Source organism: Schistocerca gregaria, chromosome 1 (assembly GCF_023897955.1).
Source record: "Schistocerca gregaria isolate iqSchGreg1 chromosome 1, iqSchGreg1.2, whole genome shotgun sequence".
Lineage (NCBI taxonomy): Eukaryota > Metazoa > Arthropoda > Insecta > Orthoptera > Acrididae > Schistocerca > Schistocerca gregaria.
In genome coordinates, this window is record NC_064920.1 from 797,532,101 (window position 1) to 797,548,114 (window position 16,014).

Here is a 16,014-nt window from a genome sequence, read left to right on the forward strand (position 1 = left end):
CATGGAGACGGTTGCGAATGGTCCTCGCCGATACCCCAGGAGCAACAGTGTCCCTAATTTGCTGGGAAGTGGCGGTGCGGTCCCCTACGGCACTGCGTAGGATCCTACGGTCTTGGCGTGCATCCGTGCGTCGCTGCGGTCCGGTCCCAGGTCGACGGGCACGTGCACCTTCCGCCGACCACTGGCGACAACATCGATGTACTGTGGAGACCTCACGCCCCACGTGTTGAGCAATTCGGCGGTACGTCCACCCGGCCTCCCGCATGCCCACTATACGCCCTCGCTCAAATTCCGTCAACTGCACATACGGTTCACGTCCACGCTGTCGCGGCATGCTACCAGTGTTAAAGACTGCGATGGAGCTCCGTATGCCACGGCAAACTGGCTGACACTGACGGCGGCGGTGCACAAATGCTGCGCAGCTAGCGCCATTCGACTGCCAACACAGCGGTTCCTGGTGTGTCCGCTGTGCCGTGCGTCTGATCATTGCTTGTACAGCCCTCTCGCAGTGTCCGGAGCAAGTATGGTGGGTCAGACACAACGTTGTCAATGTGTTCTTTTTTCCATTTCCAGGAGTGTAGAATACATCCGTCAGCGACATAAACCCTGTACTTGCAATGATTTAGGGACTACTCGTTACATATAAAATGAATAGTTTTCTTTATTATACATTGTTTCAAATTGTACGTAAGAATGTGTTCAGACGGTTTCCCATCGATGTCAAAACACATCTGCAATCGCCGTTCGATAGATTGACAAACGAGGTACCAGTGAAGATTTCTGTGGTGCTTGCAGCAGACATTCGACGCCAGGTATCTTAGTTGAGGCATCACACAACACTGCAGCACTTAGAACTCCCCACAGAATGAAATCAAGAGCAGTCGAATTGGGGGACCTAACAGGACACTTTTCTGCAGCATTCTGTGCAATCAAGGATAAGAAAATTTTTCATTCAATAAAAAAAAGGTTCAAATGGCTCTAGGCTATATGGTACTTAACATCTGGGGTAATCAGTCCCCTACCCTTACAGCCACTTAAACCTAACCAATCTAAGGACATCACACACATCCACGCCTGAGGCAGTATTCGAACCTGCGAGCGCAGCAGCAGCGTGGTTCCGGACGGAAGCGCCTAGAACCGCTCTGCCACAAAAGGCCGGTTTCATTCAATATTTGCGTTGAAGCATCGGAGGAGTGAGGTGGACATGGCAGTTTCTGATGTACATGACAAAGCCAGTGTGGATTTTTCTGCTGCCTACTAGTAATGTTGCAACCGCATAAACTGTCGTTTATGCAGTAAAATATCTTCTAGAAACACGGATAGACCGTTCGCCATAAAGTGCGCGTACGTACGACTATCTGCATGTGACGTTCCAGGGAGGATGTAAGGTTGCAAAATAAGGTCTCTAAGATGCCGCACCATGCGTTTAAGTCCCACGGCCGTTTATGTTGTACCTGACGAAGACAACAAGCTTGTTACTTAAAACTGACATTGTCAAACTTTGACGATCTGGCCTAATCGGTAAAGAGAGCACATTTCAAAAACGTAGTATCATCTATCAGGCATTGCAGAACTAACTGGCAATTAGTGTCCTTCGAGTGCCTGCTGTAATGATAGAGGGAAGCGGTCGAATTTATGTTAGTGTAAAAGAAGAATGAAACATCTGGCTAAACCCACATTCCTTGGCGACATACCTCTAGCCACCATCTGGGTTGATAAACATGGTAGACAGAAAAATTTACCCGTATGCTCTGTCAGTTGTAGCCATCTTTGTCGTTCCCTGACGTTCAAGATATGCGTTCGCGCTCATGTAACAACTCCTGCTGGTGTCTAGCGAATCGGACGCCGGCTATCAGGATAGACATTTCTATACCACCATAGTGTTCTGACACAGTTTCTTAGACATTCATCAAATAGAAGTGGCTTGTCCAACTTCTCCTCATGGCCTACATGTTCATGCACAAAGAACATTGCAGTACAAATGAAGTTTCGGCAGACGACGAGTTTCCTGCTAGTTTTGCAATGAAGACAAGTAAACAGTCAGAAAACTCGATAAGACGACAGAGCCTGTCATGAGCGCACCGCTTGGCGGTCTTCAAACTGCAGTAGCCGACTCTGGGCACGTTGATTCTCATTTTTCCTACGCCTAAAGCCAAAATATAAACAAATAAAAATTATGGTACTACTGCGAAATGTCTCAACGCCAGCAAAAATACCAAATGGAATACCACCTTATCTGAAGATTCAACAGTTTTAGCAAGCGAATAAAAAATATGTTGCTATACAACAGTTAAAAACCTCTTTTCCATGTTTTCAACCGTTCACGAAATGAAATGGCTGTTGAGGCAGACTTATCAGAAGCAGTCTACAACGGCTGCTTCTACCACTTGATGGCATAATTTATTTATTTTCATTTCTCTCTCTGTGGTGAGATTTAGGGAACAAAATGTATGAGTAGGGGGGCGGGGGGGGGGGGGGGGTGTTTGGGGGAAGAGACCAAACAGCGAGGTCATCGGTTTCATCGGATTATCGGATTAGGGAAGGACGTGGAAGGAAGTCGTCCATGCCTTTTCCAAAAGACCATGCCTGAAGCGGTATAGGGAAATGACGGGAAACCTAAATCAGGATGGCCGGACTCGGGATTGAACCGTCGTCCTCCTTAATGCGACGAAATGTGTGAATAAATGCATGATTCAGAGATAGAGAAATGGTAGACCTAACCTTTCAAACACACTCCGCCGGTCTCAGAAATTTAGATACAGACTTGATAAAAAATAGAGAACAATTGAGATGATGGTATTAATGCTTCAGATGTACACAGTCGCTCCCCAACACCTTCCATGGGCACCTTAAAAATATCGCTGTACGGAGGCACCATTGTGATAGGCATATCTTCCAATACTCCTTGGCTGACAGTCACTACGCCGCTGCATTAGCACCTGGGGGCCATATCTGAGTATTGTCAGAAGACTTGCCTATTCCACTAGCACCTAGTCATCGGCGAATGTGTCTCTTAGTACAGGGACATTTTCAAGGTGGCCATTAAAGATGTGTGGGTGTAGCCAAAATGCGGGAGGGGGGAGGAGAGATTTTGAGGGACCCTTTGTGGTATTATTGACATATGTGTCAATGTCATACCTCCCCGTGCTCCCGCAACAGGTGGTCTTGAAGAAAGAGCGGTGAAAAAGAATACAACCCAATTCCTCTTCAGATCCCGTTCATGCTTTAGTCGAATGGCTTTGAGTGCACCCTAGGGGTTCCACCCTGTGAGCCAGAATATAATTTGTTGTTCCGCGCCGGCCGCGGTGGTCTCGCGATTCTAGGCGCGCAGTCCGGAACCGTGCGACTGCTACGGTCGCAGGTTCGACTACTGCCTCGAGCATGGATGCGTTTAATGTCCTTAGGTTAGTTAGGTTTAAATAGTTCTAAGTACTAGGGGACTGATGACCACAGCTGTTAAGTCTCATAGTGCTCAGAGCCATTTTTTTTTTGTTGTTCCTCTACGCGCGAATGGGATGAGGTCACGTTCAATACAGTAGCAGCCCCTCTGTGTCTTTAGAGACAGGTTGAACCATACGGGGGTTGTCAGCAGAGTCGAAGGTCGTCAAAAAAGTCGTCCTGCTGCACATCGTGCTGCGAACTATCGTTTTCGACTGCGAAATGTGTGAAAATAAATGTCCAGGCAAAGGGCTGGTTTCATTCACACCCTTTCTGACCCCTCCTGGTGCGTTTCCATGTCGATTCTGAGCGGCAGTATCTGCAAAATGTTTTCCTCGGCCGCCCATAACACAACCGGGTGATTTCGACGCTGCACACCGCTTTTCGGACATCCATCGCATAGACGTTAGGAGAAGGGGTGAGGAGTAGGTAATGGAGGGAGTGATGACCTTCCCACCGAGTGACACGTCTACGGGGGCGGTAGTTAGAATAGTGGTGAAATATGGTGTCAATTTTACATCATTACTCCACCTTCCACCTCACATGAACCTCTGAGCTCTGACCTTGCTCTCTGCCGTTCCCGAGTGTGACTTCGCAGGGCACCATGCTTTTGCACCATTACACAGGGAGGTTATAAGTATCTTCGAGCCAAATTTCAAGTTTCAACGTCGTAATGAGAGAAAATGACTGCGTTTCAATAAAGTGAGCCTTTAATTTTGTTGCACAAGTGTAACTGCTTACCACTAACGTAATAAATAAAGTAGTTATCGGAGCGGTATCCATTTTCCGCAGCAGCTGTACGTAACCTGCAGTAGATTACAAGCAAAACGCCCTCAGAATGCTCTATATTAATTTTCTATTTTATTTATGCTCCTAGGTGCACATTTTTAACATGGCATCTTCAGTGCGTGTTCTGGAATGTTACATAATTTTTCCGTTGTCACATATTGATTATAATGGTTCAAATGGCTCTGAGCACTATGGTACTTAACTTCTAAGGTCATTAGTCCCCTAGAACTTAGAGATACTTAAACATAACTAACGTAAGAACATCACATACATCCTTGCCCGAGGCAGGATTCGAATCTGCGACCGTAGCGGTCGTGCGGTTCCAGACTGTAGCGCCTAGAACTGCTCGGCCACCCCAGCCGGCTATTGATTATGGATTTAAAAACTGTTCGTAGGTATTTCTTGTAATAAAATGGATACGTGCTTAATGTAAACCGTCCAATTCATTAGTTGAAAATCATGCAGTTTTCCCTGTTGTGTAAAACCTGTTGAAAGCCTCTCCATTTTCACGTAGCCACTGTGCTTTCGTAATCTGGTGTTTCAACTGCCATTTTTGGTGTTTGAAGAGTTATTTGTTTTTGTAAGTGCTGAAAACTTTCCCAGTTTTTGTTTTCACTTGTTTTTTGACTGACTGTATGTGTGTTGAAAAAAGTGTGTGCATGTGTATGTGTGTTAGAGTATACATTTTGTTATTTATTTAATTTTATTTTTTAGTTATTGTTTTTATTTTTATTTTTATGTACTTTGGAGAGAAACTGGATTTGTGATCATCTGTTGGGATGCTTAAGTATTAGTCATATTTACTGGTTCACTCAGTAATATTCTCTTTCGTGCCCCTGTTTTGTGTATATTTTCTTGCAAATTTAGCAGATGTCTTTCATTAGTTATCCATTTTCCTTACTTTCTCTCTGATTTTTGGCTTCTGATTTATATCTGTTACATGATCTGAAATTCTGAGTGGCTTTTTCTATATTTCTATGCTCTAGTATGTTCAGTGTATTCGGTGTCGAATGTTCTGCCCGTTTTCCTACATACCTTTCATCACTTGTATTACATAGTAGTTGTCTGTTCTTTTGTTACTTTTGGATTAGTTTTGGTCTCAACTAACTGTTTAAATGCTATTTTTGTGTCTTGTCTTTCAAAGTGTTTGTTGATAAATGTGTGTTCTGCTTTTTCCTTCAAGTGTTAGTCCTCTTAACCTGTTACGGTCTTGTCAAGAAGTTCTCTTGCCATTTTTTCGTTGGAAAATCTTGCGATCTTACACCGTTGGGGCGGTAGTATGACATGGATTTTGGGACTATCTTTTTTTTAGCGCATTAGTTGTAACTGTTTTTCCTAGTTGTTTTGGTAGTCCTGTATGTAATGTGTGATGCATTCTACAGCAATGTCTTTCAATAAATCATTCTCTTTGCTATCCCAATTAGTGTAACTAGCTGTTTGTCTCAAGAACTTCTTTCGATAGTCTGTTAGTCTTTTCCCATCTTTTGCGTTTATCGGCCAGGTTTCGCTGATAGATCACAGCACAGACCTTAGTGAGGACTTACAAAAGTGTCTTCCGGCGTGCTTCTAGAAGAGGGAAGGTTTCATTACATTATTAATGGCTTATTGTCTTTGTATACATGGTGTATTTTCCAGATAGGTCTATTTCTTTTCACAAAGGATAGTTTATAGCGTAAGTGTCTGAACTTTTTCACTCATTTCAGAATTTTGTTTTTCAAATAAATGTTATATTTCATTGATATTTTCTGCAGAAGATTTTTTTTCTGTGTTGATGTGCATGCTGTATTTCTCGGATATAATCTATTGGTTGTGTACAGGAATCTTCAGTTCATTCTCTAACAATGACATAGGAGGTAATCATTTGCGAAAACGAAAGCATCTGTTTCTATTGATTTGAATGTAGCCGCGTAGCTTCTGTCTCCACTCGTAGAGGATTTCATTCATGTAAATATCAAAGAAGAGTGGTGAAAGGTCCTGCCTTATCCCAGCATGGATTCACACTCATATTTTCTATAAGTTGGTCGAGAACATTATCATCTACCAGGATCTGTAATAATTTGTGTCCTTTGATTGATATAAATCATTTTTGAACTCGAAGATAGCAATATGTGTTTCTAGATTAAATTCTCTATGTTTTTCTGTTACCAATTTCAATGAAAAATAGCCGTCAGGGGATCTTCCTTTCGAAAGCCATTTTGCTCCTTACCCATGAGGATTCATAGTGCTTGTACAATTTAGTTTCGACGAAATTGGCAAAAATTTGGTATGCTGCTTTCAATAAGCTTATTCCTCGATAGTTATCACTGTTTTATATGTCTACTTGTCTGAAGCTACGAATGACAAATGACTTAGTCCATCTCTCAGGTACATTATCTCCTATGTAGATTACATTTAAGAAGTTCATGAAAGTGCCTGTAAGTGACTTGCTTGCATATTTAAGCAGTTCTTGGCTGAATGAATCTTCAAGAGCTTTATAGTTCTTTAATTTGTTTAATATTTGCTTAAGTTGACAGTTAATGATGGATTCCTGAAGAGTAGCTCCCTGAGAGTCGGACTGTAAGAGGCTCAGATGTTCGACACAACAAATTCCGCTTCTACCGCATCTTTTTTGTGTCATGTTTAGCTTTTTATTAATTTTGAAGTCTGTGGTTGAGGTCTGTAAATATCATGTTCTAAACAGTTCACAAATTCTTCCCGACTCTGTGTTTCGTATGTATTTCATTTTCCGTGATTGCTATTGTCCTACGATATTCTACTTTATATTCCTATTTCCTTGTTCACAGATATTTCGCAGGCGCCTCTATTTCGTACTTTATAGCCTTTTCATCGTCATCATCATCATCTCATTTCCTCAGTGCTTTCTTCCTATGCCTTTTCAGTTTTCTGCCAAGGCTCTGACTGTCATTTCTCATACAATGTGCCGGAGAGCCTTCCATTCTTCCTTTGATCTCTCTTTTTATAAATGATACTTTTATTAGTTCATCAAGACGTTTTTGATATAACCAAAATACGCTGGAGTCTTTCAGACGGCTTGAATTGAAGGCCAGATCTTTATTCATTGGCAGCTTCGTGTACTTCTTCTTATGCCGTCTTGGTTTCATGCGCATGGGGATGTCTAGAACGTAGTGATCAGTTTCTGTCTTAGGACCTCGTAAACTCTTGCATCCAGTATCATACCACACACTTTGTTACTACAGAGTAAGCCGGCCGCTGTGTTCGAGCTGTTATAGATGCTTCAGTCCGGAACCGCGCTGCTGCTACGGTCGCTGGTTCGAATCCTGCCTCGGGCATGGATGTGTGTGATGTCCTAAGGTTATTTAGGTTTAAGTAGTTCTAAGTGTAGGGGAATGACGAACACAGATGTTAAGTCCCATAGTGCTCAGAGCCATATGACCAATTGAACTACAGAGTACAGTCTGTTATTGATCTCAGTTCTCTGGCTTTCCTGCTGAATTTGTGGCTCGTTCTATGTTCGAACACTGTGTTGATAATTCTGAGTTAGTTATATCCGGCGAAATCAATTAACTTGTAACCGGTACTACTACATGTTTCATATGAGCGCCTCCATATCGTTCAGATTTGTGACTAAATTACAATTGTATCCACTCTCTGTTGCGATTTGTGTGATACAGTTTTCTGTGCTGAGTGCTACTGCATTGCCTGCGAATAATGCATCTAAGTGCTGCTTGTTTCTATGAGAGTGGCTGAGTTGAAGTCTGATGTATAACTACATCAAATGTTCTAGGTTCTAGGCTTACAGTAAATTTCTAAATTACACTGCTCGTTTCGTTTCTTGATTGTTATGTCTGAGAACTTTATTTTGATATCGTATGCTTTTCCATTGTGAGTCGTATCTTTGTAGTTCCACAGATCAGTGGTAGTAAATAAACAGAAGGAGCGTTACTACATACCGTCGTGGTCGGGGCGGCGGTGGCGGCGGTGGTGGTGGTTGGGAAGATGCCGTCACCTCTCGAGACGCGCCTGAAAGCAGAGCAGTACTGGCTGTAACTTCATGTTAATGAGATCTAGTCTTAACTAGTGTCACTGCATTCAACTGTCACTGTAGGCTTCAACAGGTAACTAGAAGACAAATACAGTATCAAATTCGTCCACATTGAAATAGGAAACTCAAAGCAAGTTCATTTGTAGTTTATTTTGCTTACCCTTACATTTTTTTCCAGCTACCGACATCCTCCACAAAGGAATGTCCTCATATTTGTAAGGGTCGAATTAAGTTCTTAATAAAGAAACAAATACACAGCAGAGCTACATGTTTGTTTTAGCAACAGATACTCCTGACATGTAGTGTGAACTAATTCAAGCAGTAAAACATTTCGGATGTTAAGTGACATTCAGAGGAAAGTGGCGCACTCCGTAATATTTGTGAATTAGAATTGAACAGATGAGGTTTCTATCTAGTGGACACGAGGAGAAATTTATATTTTGGGAGTTTTGACATTCAGAGCACCAACAAACTTTTTAGACGTAGAAACGGTATGCATTTCATGTGTTACTTTTTTAAAGGTACACTTCAGCACTGTTGTAACGTCGCGAGTCAATACACAGTAGCATTTTATTGCAGTAAGCTACTTCGAAGTATGGGCTCGTAGCTTTGGAGCCGTTGGCGGTGGCAACATACAGCCGCTGGTATGTTAGCGTGTCTCACTTGCAACTCTCGCTAGCCTAGCCATGGGGAGCGCAACCTGTGTTAGTTCGATTGACAGAATATTCAAGACCCCAACGATCTAAAAATGGAGTATTAAATATTATTCAATTTTGTTAAAAGTCAATATACAGCCCTTTGTTATTAAAAGGAAGGTTGTATTAAAATCTCGGTTATCTAGCTGAGATATTTTCAGATTTAGAGACAATTACCTAAAACACCAAAACCGACACTTATAAGATTAAGTCAGTTAGGATCCATAGCAACTTGTCTTTTAGTAGCATTTGGAATTATTACTGAAGTTCCCTAAATGGCAGAACAATTTATTGAGATTTCTTATAATTAAAAACGTTCACTACTTTTCATTTTCGTAGCATAGAATTCAGAAAGGATTAATATGTATTTAATAACTATTTGTTTCGTTGTGTGAATAAATGAGAGTGAGTGAGAGTGTATATGTGAGACATACGTAAGGATTCAACGTTATCTGATGTTAAACATTACATAACTATGTCATGAGAAAGTGTGAAGCAAGCAATTGCAATGAAAGCTGTTATTTCCCTACCTTGCTGATGACGTATGTCCAAGGGTATATACTTGCTTTTGTAAGAAGGCAGCCAGATAGCCATTTGCAGAGTAAATTTCAAGATTAGTTTTCTTTTCGTTTCGTTTTGTTAAACATTTGATTAATATCTGCACGATGAAGTGACGTAAATGTCTCTGTGAATGTTGATTCGCGTAGGACAGTTTTAGAGCGAAAATGATCTCGAAGGAGTGATTTGGTTGGCTGGTCATTCTAATCAACCAATCAGAGTAAAGCATTTCCTGCACACTGTTAAGTAGTTATAGGCTCTGAAAGGAATAGCGGAAGGCAGCCGTTGGCTGGTTATCATATATACAAGTCATGTTGGACGTGCCCGTCTACGTTATGAGAAAAATGAAGAAGTTACTGGTATTTCGCGTCAGGATGGTATTGCCGCATAAGCAGTTGCCTTTACGGACGGACTGTGGAAATTTGAGCTTTGTTGGGAAGATAAACGCATGTGAACTTTCAGCCTTTCTAGAATTCCACGTGGCATGTTTCACATTCATCTATGTAATAGATTTGCCAGGCGATCTGCTACCTTTCATTGACTTTATCCTCTTTATTACGTGATATAAATATGTTACACAAGCACTATACCTTTCCATCCTGTTATTATGTTTTCTTTCGTTTATGTAGCAATCACACACATGAACCACAAAAAAAAAAAAAAAACACATACTGCCACTGACGATATGTCACTTCATGAAGGCGAACCCTATCTAGTAAAACAACCATTATATTTAACGCACCTGGTAAAACGAAAAATGCATTTACTCAGCTATATATCAACAGACACAGCCCAAAAATCATTTATACAACGTTCCTAGTAACTGAAGACAGACGAACAACATTAAAGATTCTCATAAATTTTAGTTTGTGATCGGTAATTAGTTCCTCATCGCACTAGCCGTTTCAGCATGAGATTCTGCAGTGCATTTTACGAGCTACGGAGTAATCACGATACACTCAGAGTATCAGCCCCTACAATGTTCGAAATATTATGCCTCTGCATAATGCCACAACGGCTGGAACAACACGGCGCCAAACGAAGTTGTTCCAGCTACATTTAGCGAATAGCTTTATTTTAAGGAGGGAAATCGAAAAGAAGCCGAAACTTTGGAGTGTTTTATGCTACTTGCCGCATACCTATTGGCACACTGTTTTAGCGTCATTTTCAGTTTTCCTCTTATATGTGAAGTAGATTTCTTAATCATTTCAACATAGCTCTTTGTCCCGTAAACTAGCACTACGGGAAAGGGAGGGGGGGAAGGCTTGGGGGGGGGAGGGGGGAGGGGGGAGGGATGGGATGGAAACCGGTGGTGACTGATTGAGAGGGGGAATCTTATATATTGGTATTCTGTGATCAGGATGTATCCTACCCTTATTTGCGGCTTCTCGTACATCGCTTGGATATGTTCATTTCTGTGTCGATTTTCTCAGGCTGCTGATTCGTGACGGCTGTTGTGGGGTTGTTCTCGTCGGCTTTCTTTCAGACGTTGCGGCTAGGGAGGCCATTTCGCTTTCGATCCTTAGATGCCACTTTGTCAAACCGGCGAGGGTGTGTACGGATGTATGAGTAATTACCCTAAAGCGATCGCAGTGACCCGAAAAGCCACCCCGACGAACAGGGGTCACGAAGTCCTCGGAAATAGTGAAGGCATCAGGGCAGGACATCCGACTACCGTCTCCAGACTGATCATCTGAATTGTTAATGTACCACTGAAGGATATAACCTAAATTCTGCACCTATCCTGTGAAATTATCCAGACCCATTCGACAGACAAAGCAATATAACGTGTCTTAATTCCGTTGGATTTCAAGGTTCACAACTTTTCCAGTTTCATACCGTTCGTCCGAGCTTGGAGGTTTCTTTCTGTACTAATTAGTTTTATTTTGTTTTGGTAGTGTGTGATTTTTGGAATATAGAGTGATCTGAATATTGGACAGATGATTCAGTATCCACGAGGCGAATCTGAGCCAAGTATTGGGCAGGATGTTGCTAAAGCGCTGATTACCCTATAGGAAGACGTTTCTGTCTTGTCGTACAGGAAAACGCCTTTTTACAACAGCTAGAATTTTCTAACAGCGCAGCTGGTGTATCGTATGAAGTTCTGTAACTTGGCGTCCGTATCGGGTTTTCCAAAAGAAACCAACCAAACCGAATATCGATCCTTTTTTTTATTTATATTAAATTCTCTGCCAGTGTTGACTTCCTTTCTGACATTCAATCTCAGTACTATCGCAGAAGTGTGCACCTTGCTCCATTCTATTAATCATCCGTATTTTATATCAGCGCTCTGGTTGCGCCGTGTTTTCTAAAAGATAGTTTAAATCACTGACTGGTTGTACACACGTATAGTTTGTCCTATAAACGCCATGCCACACTGACGTATTATGTAATGTACCGCTTAGACTATCTTAACACCGCATATATGACTTCAGTTTTGTTGGAGGTGTCAATACAGGTACATAAGTAACCACAATCAGCAAGTGTTATCCAGAACTTTTTATAATCATGTCAGTCAGACAGAGCCGCACCTCGGACGCTGAACAACACTGCTGGCTCGCGGCAAGTTACCCCCTGTTATAAAATGGCTTATCTCATCTTATTCCCAAGACGATGATGTAATTTCTGACTCACATACCCTATTCTCTCATATAATTTGCAGAAAGTGTGAAAAACAAACATATGCTGCATTCCAACCTAATTAGAGGTTGTCTTTACTACATGCAAGCACAGGTGAACGGAAGGAGGAACTGCGTTCTCACACATGACACGACCAACTGTTTGAGCCTGAAAGATAAATTATAAAGTGATCAGACTACCGCGCCATCTGAACGCAGTCATTCACTGGACGGGGAAATGAGCGTATGGCATCGCTGGCCGGGTGGCCCCTATTCGGGGAAGTTCGGCCGCCAACTGCAAGACTTGTTTCATTCGGCGCCACATTGGGCGACTTGCGCGCCGGTGATGAGTCCCCTAGTGGAGAAAATATCGACCCGGTCGGGAATCGAACCCGGGCCCGCTTGCACTGAGGCGAGCACGTTACCACCCAGCTAAGCAGGCGGACGCAGTCATTCACTGATTCAGGTTTTGGAAAGAGTAACTTAATCCCGTAAATTATCAAACAATCACGCTCAATATTGCCTCCATATTAATTACCTTCCATGCTCAGTGGTTTTGGATTTCTTGATTTGCATTGGAACATTACTAAAATTCATATTTTCTTAAAATCGATGAACACACGAAACCCTAAAACTTCCTGGCAGATTAAAACTATGTGCCGGACCAAGATTCGAACTCATGACATTTGCCTTTCGCAAGTGCTCAAGTAGAGTGTGGATAGGCCATGTCACCGCAATATCCTTTCTTCCAGGAGTGCTAGTTCTGCAGGTTCGAAGGTTCGCTTTTGTGAAGTTTGGAAGGTAGGATACGAGGTTCTGCCGGAAGTACAGCTGTGAGGACGGGGAGTGAGTCGTACTTGTGTAGCTCAGTTGGTAGACCACTTGCCCGCGACAAACGAAGGTCCCGAGTTCGAGTCTCGGTCCGGCACACAGTTTTAATCTGCCAGGAAGTTTCATATCAGCTCACACTACGCAGCAGGAGTGAAAATCTCATCCAGGAAACGGGAACCCTGTTTCTCATGCGAGGCTACTGAAAGATTGGAACCGGTCAACGCACCTAAATCTCTGATCGACATAAAACAAATGGAAGCCCTAGCATTGAATAGTAAAATGGGCTGAAATTAGGAACGACAAGAAGCTCATTAAAGATGTCTTCAATCCTGTGTTGGACAGCCCCGGACAATGAAATAGTATGTGGCTCTTTCACGTGAACTGTCCCAGCATCTGCTTTAATGTACTTAGGTAAACCACGAAAACCTAAATCGGCTGGTCGGACGGGATCCGATCCGGTTTTTTCGATTGCAAGTGCACTGTTTAAATAAGGTGCAACTTCAATTAGCAAAGATGAAAATCAGTTTCCTGTCTATAAAGAAGGAGAAGTGCAGTTTTCAATGTACAGTAAATTCTGTTTATTTGCCAGATATACTGAAATGAGTCTGCTGGGGCACACACGCATGTGACACCAGAATAAGAGTAAGAATATCAATAAATTAAAATGAAACCAGTGTACTATAAACGATGAATATCTGGGATACACTAGATAATGCGGATCTCTGACTGTGCGCAACCACAGAGCCAAAGATACTGTAGTGGTTATGGGCTGAGACTTAGTGTTGGAGTAACAGAGCGTTGGCGCTCAGTTGTAGGTAGTTAGTTGTGTGTGAAGGAAAGACGATGGAGTAGGCGGATTTTGTGGTGTACTGTGTGAAGCCACCAAGGGATAGATTAATTTAAGTATATTAATATTGTTGAACATGGAATCAGAAGTTTTCATGCAACCAAGGTAAAGATGTTAAATAATTATGATTTCTGTCTTTGCCAGCTCGTAGGTATAGATGAGTTGACTGATAGTGTGTAATTGTTGAGTAACACCAGGAAATACGTAAACCGTTTTGATGAAAGGCTACTCAGATATTTCACTTTGTAATGTTTGTAAGATTTGTTAACAGAGGTATACTTAATTTCATGGTTTGCATTTAAGTTGGATTAATGAAGATAGGTAATACTTTCTGTTTAAATCTCATTGTTTGTGAATAAATTGTGAGTAATGTAACTTCAATTGTCAGATGCTTTTGAAAAGCCAAACTTAACTTGCAACATAATTTCGCTAAAAAAAACTCAGTGTTAGTAATTCACCATAATCAGTGCCGCGTCTCTGTCCAGGTCATGTATTTTTTTTAAAGAAGTGGGATTTTCTTAAATAGCTCTGTGCGCTATAGGACTCAACATCTGAGGTCATCAGTCCCCTAGAACTTAGAACTACTTAAACCTCACTAACCTAAGGATATCACACACATCCATGCCCCAGGCAGGATTCGAACCTGCGACCGTAGCAGTCGCGCGGTTCCTGGCTGAAACGCCCTGTACTGTCTATCTGAATACCGATAAAATCCGCCTAATTTCATTAACGGTAATTGTGCAGATAATGCAACAAACGAAACGTCCATGTTTGTAGATGATGTCTCCACACCACAGAAGTGACACCGAAGCATCACTTGGAAGGAATACGGAATCCATGCTTTAAAATCTCATGTAAATGATTAAATAGAATACTCAGTTACGAGAAGTACGATTTTAAATCATACAAGAAGTGCGAGACATACAAGTTGACACCACGAATCAGTTACGACAAGAAACACGAGAAATACAAGTTGACATCATCACTCAGTTGAATGAACAATTTTCTACCATACGTGACGAGCTTAAATCGTACACAGAAACGACTGATAACCGTTTCAGACAGGTAAGTACAAACATTAAGGCCAGTGAAAAAGTCTTTGCTACAAAATTGAAGCCATAACCAGGCGATGCGCAGAAACTCCTAAACCTTTGTGAGATGACATTAATGCTTTAACACTTCAATGTGGCCTCTGTGGCCGAGCGGTTCTAGGCGCTTCAGCCTGGAACCGCGCTGCTGCTACGGTTGCAGGTTCGAATCCTACCTCTGGCATGGATGTGTGTGATGTCCTTAGGTTAGTTAGGTTTAAGTAGTTCTAAGTTCTAGGGTACTGATGACCTCAGATGTTAAGTCCCATAGTACTTAGAGCCATTTGAATCACTTGAGCTTACAGATGAAATACAATTACCTAATGAAAGAATAGATCAACAAGACACCCGATTAGATGCACTTCTTAAAGTTCACACAGAGACCTCAGAAAAGCGATACAGAGGCATTCTCCGTAAACACACAGAGGAAAACAATCAGTTGTTACAGTCATTAGCAGTATAAAGACATAAAGTAGAGCAGCAGCTGCTTACTAGTTTTACAACCCCTTGTTGACTCTAGTATAAATTCTGTTACAGACGAGGTTAACAGGGTAAAACAATTACAGAACCAAATACAGGCAGATGTAACTGATTTCAAAACCATTGTTGTTACACGAATCCAAAAAGTTGAAGAAAAGTGTACAGATGACATTGAGTCGCTGAGCACCCGTCTTGAACAAATAGACCTCGTGCAGGACACTGACACAATTAAAGCAGATTTGAAAAAGATGAACAAAACTACACGCAAACTTCAGAAGCAAGTTGACGCTTTAGATTCAAGTAATTACACACACATCCTAACGCTCACGGAAAGATATGATGAGCCTTCGGCAAGATTAGGTACACTAGAAAACCAAACTGAAAATAAATAAGGCGACAAAGCTCCCATCCTATTTACTGAATCTCAGGAATATCAGTCCATGCAGCAATCATTAAAACGTCTTCGTGCACATAACAGTTCGCTACATAGGAAAGTTAATAGTTTACATCAGGAAGTAAACAGTACTAGAATTTTTCCTCCATGTAATCAGTTTCAAATTAACATGCCTAACATGCAACAGCAATAGTCACCTAGTTTTCAATCTCACAATAATATAAGCAGCTACCAAGAGCGCGTGACATTGATGCACATCAGTCGTCACTCAAT

The 16,014-nt window shown here is 41.8% G+C and overlaps 1 protein-coding gene across 1 annotated transcript in view; it reads right to left on the bottom strand.

Annotated features, from left to right (window-relative positions):
• The window catches only part of LOC126269980 (fibrillin-3-like), a 737,299-nt gene that overhangs the window by 213,064 nt on the left and 508,221 nt on the right, over nt 1-16,014 (bottom strand). Inside the window, exon 3 of the mRNA XM_049974034.1 lies at nt 8,139-8,208. Within this exon, the coding sequence (XP_049829991.1) occupies nt 8,139-8,208 (70 nt within the window). The remainder of the gene's footprint in view (nt 1-8,138; nt 8,209-16,014) is intronic.